Here is a 7,960-nt window from a genome sequence, read left to right on the forward strand (position 1 = left end):
AATTAATGCAAATAAAAAAAATCATTTATCTATATTAAAATACATATTAAAATATTTTTATAAATCTTCATTTTTAGTTTTAAAGTGTGTACAGATGGCAGTGAATTTACTGGGGTTACAAAATTTACTATGACAGTACCGCTCTAGTATAAGTTATTCTATGGCTCCGATAATATCATTTACAAAAGATCTTGCGAGATTCACTGCACATCCAAGTATTACATTTCGTAGGTATTTAATTATAAATAAATTTGAACAAAATAATTAACAAATATTGCCTCGGTGAAATAGAATATGGAAGAGGAATCATTGTTTGATTCTGAAGCCACTTATTCCAAAAATCTCTATAGTTATTTATAGACATTGTTCAACAAAAACAAATGACGGCTCAACAAACGGACGCCATGTTATAATCGCCCATGTGATATGATTCCAAAATGGCGGATTTTGATTTACACCCCACCGGTTCTTTGTTCGTTCCGTTATCTTTCCAATAAACGTGAAATATTGTCGGCCAGTGCTCAGGAAGCTATTCGATGGTATATATCAAAAAGATTGTCTAATTTAAAATCGTTCGTACAGTTTTAATTTTATTCCTTTTCATCTGCGCTCTAGTATAGTGGGAGTTCGGGAGAATTCCGCTCGGTGGCTACGTGCTTTATCGGGTTTTAGATGTCGGAAATAACTTGAGAACAGGTAAATGTGCGCTTTGGTAAATAAAACAAAAAACTTTGACTTCTCCTTGAAATTTTAAAGCAATTAAAATTTCCTTATTAGGTATTTTGTCTTCCGTACATACATAATTTATTAATAAAATAACAATAGATTTAAAGCCAAATTAATCTATCCTTAACATGGCTAACGTGACTTATTATTGTAAACATAGTCACTAACAAATACTTTTTAAAGTATAACTTTGTAAAAAAACAGTCTAAATATTCCTCATCAGTCAGGCATAACTTAAAACTAGGTACTAAAAATAGTTTAGCGAATTTTGATCTTAAAATTGCTACCCAAAAGAAACTACAGACTAGACTACAGACTAGAGATTACCCGTACTTATACAATAATAATTTCTACCTAACGTATAATTTAAAAAATATTTTTTTAGAATACCTTAAACCTAATGAATAAAATCAGTCTCAGTTTAGAAACCAGCGGCATTACCATCAGATCTCTGATCCCCGGCTCCCTCCAACATTCCATTAGAGTGCCTCACTAGTGCTCCAGCTTGCCCCACATCTTCACTAAACGACGGCAAAATAACAACGTCATGACCTCTTTTCTTCAAGTACTCCACGGTATCATTACTGAATCTATCTTCCAGAAGCAGTCGGTTGTGCATATCTCCAACTGTTCTGCCGTACACCCAACGGGGACTGGACACAGATTTCTGCAGATTAAGACCTTGAACAACGTATCTATGAAAGATAGCGGCTTGGGTTTGAGGTTGGCCGTCCCCTCCACGTGTTCCATAAATCATCACTCTTCCATCATGAAGCTTAGCTGCAGCAGGGTTCAAAGTATGGTACGGCTTCTTGCCAGGCTTTAAAGATCTTAAGTGATCTTGATTTAAAACGAAGGCCGTGCCCCGATTATGCAAAGTGACCCCAGTTTGAGGCAAAACTATACCACTACCAAAGTGATGATAGATACTTTGGATAAATGAAACTGAGAAACCTCTGTTGTCCATTACGCCCATCCAGATTGTGTCTCCAGCAACTTTTACAGATCCAGAAGAGGACGCTATATCTGGGTTAATGTTCTTTACCATATTCTTAAGTATATTGTCAGACAACAAACTTTGCGGATTGGAAACATTCATATATTTCGGATCGGTTAAGTATTGGTCTCTCAGTTTGAAAGCTTGTTTGGTGGCCTCAACTGTTGCATGTATAAACTGTCCGTCATCTTTACCATCAATATTTAACTTGTCCAACATTCCTAATATGGCCAAAGATACAGTACCTTGAGTTGGGGGTGGAAGATTATACAAGTCACCTTTCTTATGTGGCATTCGTAATGGAGTCCTCCTAACAGCAGTATAATTTGCAAGATCATCTCTTGTTATAGCCATGTTTAAAGCCGCCATGTCCTCTCCTATTAAATCTGCCACTTTCCCACGGTAAAAACTGTTCAATCCTTGGTCAGACAAGTTTCTCAAAGTACCCGCGAGTTTTCTCTGGTACAATTTTTCACCTTCCTTCAGTATTATACCATTAGGTAGAAATATTTCTTTAAACGTCTCCGAGTTGTCTTCAAAGTTCTTTGCTTTTATCAAAGCATGAATCAGAGATCCGGAAACAGGAAATCCATCTTCTGCGTACCTAATAGCATCAACTAAAAGTCGAGATACTGACATGTTTTGGTATCCACATTCTCTTACGTAATTTAAAGCTTCTTGCCAGCCTCCTATAGTTCCTGGGACAGTGAGGGCTGATTTAACGCCTCTAAAGGGTATAGTCTTCTCTCCTGCTAAGTAATATACATTTGCCAAGCTTCCAGCAGCACCACAAGCTTCTATAACCACCGGGTCACTATGTGGTGGTACAATCAGCCAGAAGCCATCTCCACCAATGCTGTTCATGTGTGGATAGACCACGGCGATGGTCGCAGCAGCAGCCACCATGGCTTCCATAGCTGTACCTCCTTCTCTGAGGATGGCGAGGGCAGTTTGGGTGGCGAGGTGGTGAGGCGTTACCACCATTCCTTGAGGTGCCATGATACTTCTTTCCATGATGTAATGGATTTCTGAAACAAGTAAATTAAAATATTTATATACTCATGACATATATATACCTGTCTGGGGTGGGGCGGCTAAAACGCGACTTATTAACCTGGAAAGAGCTCAGCGTGCACTCTTAAAAACAATGTATTTTAAAAAGATCCGTTCCCCCACAGAATCATTATACCATCTAAGCGACCTATAATCAATAAGGAAACTATATATTTTACAATGACTTTAAAAAAAACAATCAAACAAATCAACAATTACAAAATGGTTAAAATCAAAAAGCTACGAGGAAATAGAAGACTTACAAAAATAAAATACAAAATACTATATGTTACTAGAGATTCACACATCAACTTACTAAATACATACTTACATACACACACACACACACACACACACACACACACACACACACACACACACACACACACACACACACACACACACACACACACACACACACACACACACACACACACACACACACACACACACACACACACACACACACACACACACACACACACACACACACACACACACACACACACACACACACACACACACACACACACACACACACACACACACACACACACACACACACACACACACACACACACACACACACACACACACACACACACACACACACACACACACACACACACACACACACACACACACACACACACACACACACACACACACACACACACACACACACACACACACACACACACACACACACACACACACACACACACACACACACACACACACACACACACACACACACACACACACACACACACACACACACACACACACACACACACACACACACACACACACACACACACACACACACACACACACACACACACACACACACACACACACACACACACACACACACACACACACACACACACACACACACACACACACACACACACACACACACACACACACACACACACACACACACACACACACACACACACACACACACACACACACACACACACACACACACACACACACACACACACACACACACACACACACACACACACACACACACACACACACACACACACACACACACACACACACACACACACACACACACACACACACACACACACACACACACACACACACACACACACACACACACACACACACACACACACACACACACACACACACACACACACACACACACACACACACACACACACACACACACACACACACACACACACACACACACACACACACACACACACACACACACACACACACACACACACACACACACACACACACACACACACACACACACACACACACACACACACACACACACACACACACACACACACACACACACACACACACACACACACACACACACACCAGTTATTCACTTAGTTCTATAAACAAATGTTATATATAATTTTAATTGTTTACATGTTATATTACTTAAACTAGTACTTAAAAAAATGTTTCGTGTAACAATCTGTTAATTAAGGAAGAGCGGTGTTGCCCAACACAGGCAAATTTCCCCTACTTATAAACACCTGTATATTTTACGAAAAAAAAAAACTATATATATATATATATATATATATACACATTATACTCGTACACCGCAAAAAACCACCACCGTAATAAAGAATATTTACTTACTTACTTACCGTAGTGCTGTGTGAGATTAAATAACCCCTAATTAAGAACTGCATATAAAGGACTCTTCGATATAGCTACTACGACTATGAAATACATGTCCCTACTTTCATCAGATATATAAAAGGTTTCTCAGTAGACTATATGGGCCACTTCAAAAGTCAGGAGTGTATCTGCTGATTTACAGAGGGTCGACTACGAACAATGTAACGCACCTAGAGTTACAAGCGTCCATACTATAGTAACTGCTTACCATCGGGCGGGCTATATGTGGGGCATTTTCTATGAAAAGTTACCTTATTATCGATGGCGCTTATGCCGCACAGCGTCGCGCGGCATTGTATTTATATCGGAGCATCGTTTATAATGGCGTAAGCGCCATCGACAATAAGGTCCCTTTTTATAGAAAATACCACATGTAACTATGCTTGCTGTTCTATGGCTTATCCAGGTTATCCTCAAAACCAGTGAGTGCGTGCTTTTTTACTAAAAGTTCTGAGATAAAACCCGTGTAAAATAGGTACTAGGTTCCTCGGAAATTCTCAACACAAGAGCTGAAATCTCCGGGTGCATGCATGTTTCATAATATAAATTTTAACGTTCCGATAGCTTATAAGCCGGTCCATCATAAATATGGCTAGAGGGTTGTAACAAAAATTACACTCGGGAGGGTTCCGCCAAAATGTATGGGACAATACGTTTCACTTAGATTAAAATGTTGGCGTACTTAAAGTGCCTTGACGTGTGAGCTTGTTGGGAGAATTATGAAGATTTTATAAGGAAATGGGTTAGTAAACTGTTTGTCTATCTATCTAATTCGAATTTTCCACTCATTAATAAGGTTAGCAGCTGGAAGAGATCCCTTATAGGGATAAGTTCACCTTTGTACCTAAATTTATATAAATTTCATGTTAAACCATTTTAAATAATAAAGTGATTTACTACTGCTAAACTGTTTGCTTTTGCAATAAAAAGGAATGAGGCGAAAATTCTATAATTTAGATATTCATGTTCGATAGACTTCATCAAACAGGAATACTTACGAACGTTTAGGGTCAAAGGTTTTTTTTTTTCACCTTTATAGGGCTGTATCTCCTAAACCGTACGCACTGAATAACCTATCACATTAGGACATGAAACAATCATCATCATCATCCTCATATTAGTATTATAATTTCATTGCATATTTGAGAAAAGTACTATACATACCTCGGCGTGAAAAGGGGTTGGCGGCCTCATGACTATCGGTCTCATTACGTTCGGCCGTCTATTCTATTCGGTCAGCAACCCCTTACTTCACGGCCTCTGTACTAATGTACTATTAAAACAACCAATAACCACAAATTAGTACAACTAACGCTATTTCTGAAACTCGTATTTAACAACCCTAAACTATTATCTCATAATATATCTCAGCAACAACTTTACTTTTCAAAAAGGACATATTTCCAATGCCAAGCTAGTTCAAAAACCAATCTAATTTGAAACAATATAAGGTCTACTTTTGAAATAAAATTAAGAAATGAATATTTTGCTCATCCTCACGTACAAATATTTATTTATAAAGGGATAGTTAAATCAATATCAATATCTGGCCACATATAAACTTGTTTACGAGTCCATTTTAAGGGAATTATACTGTAGGGCTGTCCCTTCCTAAATTGATTAAGGGCCAAAGGGCAGGGGCTAGTAATCAATCATGGGGTAATTTTATTATGAGTGTAACTTTTTAATGTTTTTATACGGAGTTCCTGACGATTCGACGAATTGTGGCGATAAAACCATTTGATGTTTTTGTTTACGGGTCATGTATGTGTATTGATGGCCCAGTTAAATTAAGGTTTCCACCTCGGAATGAGAGATAATAAACTAGATATATAGCTGGAAACTCGTATACACCTTCGTTATGACGTATTAAAGGTTCTCTTAAAAGTCGACGCATATGTCGTGTGCGCGTTAGTAGTTATTCAAGGTTAAAAGTCGGTTTTTATCAAAATTTCTATAGCTCCCATGTTATTTACATGTAGGTAAGAGTCCGCGAAAAACCAATTTGTATGACATTTGACCTTGAATAACTTCTGACGCGCACACGATATATGCGTCGACTTTTAAGAGAACATTTAATACGTCATAACTAAGGTGTATACGAGTTTTCAGCTTATTATCTCTCATTCCGAGGTTGACTCCCTTTTTAGGCTTAAGATACTGGCCCATGAAGTAAGTTTAGAACCGGAATGTCTAGTGAATAAAAGAACTTTACCAAGACGTTTTGATAAGCGTCACAGAGGCGCAACCGTGGCAAATCTATGCATAATATGAATCCTAGCTAGAGCTAACGAGCTATCTGTATAGTACACGGCAAAAAAAAATTGAAAACTGATCATACGAGTAAAGGATGACTAACGCCAGGACGGTCCGAGTCCGGGCCGAGGCTTCCAGCACCTCTTTTTCTATAAAAAGTGATCGGTGATCACGTGATGCTTTCTATAGATAACTGAAGTGTCGGACGCCTTGAGCCGGACCCAGATCGTTCTAACATAAGTCCTAATAACATCCTATAACTGTTTTATAAGCCAAGCATTCAATATTTTTAGATATTCTTCAACGTTTCATACATTATCAGTAATGAGTGAAACATGCCGATGTTTTTAAAGTTACTTCTTTAGGCGCTACTAGAGGGTAACTCAGATTTTTTTTCTGACGGAAGTAACGCTCAGTAGTGACACACGCACAATAGGAAACACGTCAAAGTGCCAACATAGCGATAAACGTCGTCAAAGAAGTTTTGCTTCAATCGCGCGTAAAGATTACATGCACACTCTTTTTTTCTCGTGATAATTATCAGGGTTGGTCACGTAGTGAATCTTATTCAGTATGACCATATTCACCTGTCAAAATACGGCTAAGGGTAAAAAAATGCATACCTAAACACATCTTAATCCAGCAATCTATAGTTCAATTTATCCCGGGAAATCTTAATGGATCGCATTAGGGGTTCATAAGATTTAGGGTTGAGGGTTAATAAATGTATTAACCCTCTAAATATCGCACCCGATTCGTCCCGAACGAATTAGGCCATAGACTTGTGACGCGATAGTCACCCCGTAAACTACCCTATGATACGGACGGGGAGTACAGCCAGAACAAATGAGATAAACGCGCGTTCTTTTTTATAATAAGCTCCTGGCGAATTTCCACGCATCCAAGTCAACTGTCTATTGATTGCAAGTATAACATAGACGGACGGAGAGGGACAGAATTTTTATGTCGATTGTAAGACAAGCTAAAGCACTTCAATTTTTTTTTTTTTTTTGGGATCACCAACAGACATCATGAAAAAATAATCTGTAGCTGTTAAGACCTATCTTAACAAGTAGCAGATAAGTAGGTATTAGCATACCTAAGTACCTACTTACCTAATCTAGACAGATTAAGTCTCTCAATCGTCCTATGATATGTAAAGGTGACATCTACCGAAACTATTGTGTACTAGTTTAAGTGCTCAATAAGCTGTTAGCTATGTCAATGTAT

At 38.5% G+C, this 7,960-nt stretch overlaps 1 protein-coding gene across 1 annotated transcript; it reads right to left on the bottom strand.

The window, feature by feature from the left end:
- Positions 1–1,101: 1,101 nt before the first annotated feature.
- Positions 1,102–2,746, bottom strand: LOC134743448 (oxamate amidohydrolase proenzyme-like). The gene has a single exon (XM_063676844.1). It carries the CDS (start codon positions 2,735–2,737, stop codon positions 1,148–1,150), a length of 1,590 nt encoding a protein of 529 aa, XP_063532914.1. The 5' UTR covers positions 2,738–2,746; the 3' UTR covers positions 1,102–1,147.
- Positions 2,747–7,960: the final 5,214 nt, after the last annotated feature.

Source organism: Cydia strobilella, chromosome 8, assembly GCF_947568885.1.
Source record: "Cydia strobilella chromosome 8, ilCydStro3.1, whole genome shotgun sequence".
NCBI classification, from domain to species: Eukaryota; Metazoa; Arthropoda; class Insecta; order Lepidoptera; family Tortricidae; genus Cydia; species Cydia strobilella.

Excerpts from the sequence above, each read along its gene's own strand:
- LOC134743448 (XM_063676844.1), bottom strand. The coding sequence starts at position 2,737 with ATGGAAAGAAGTATCATGGCACCTCAAGGAATGGTGGTAACGCCTCAC.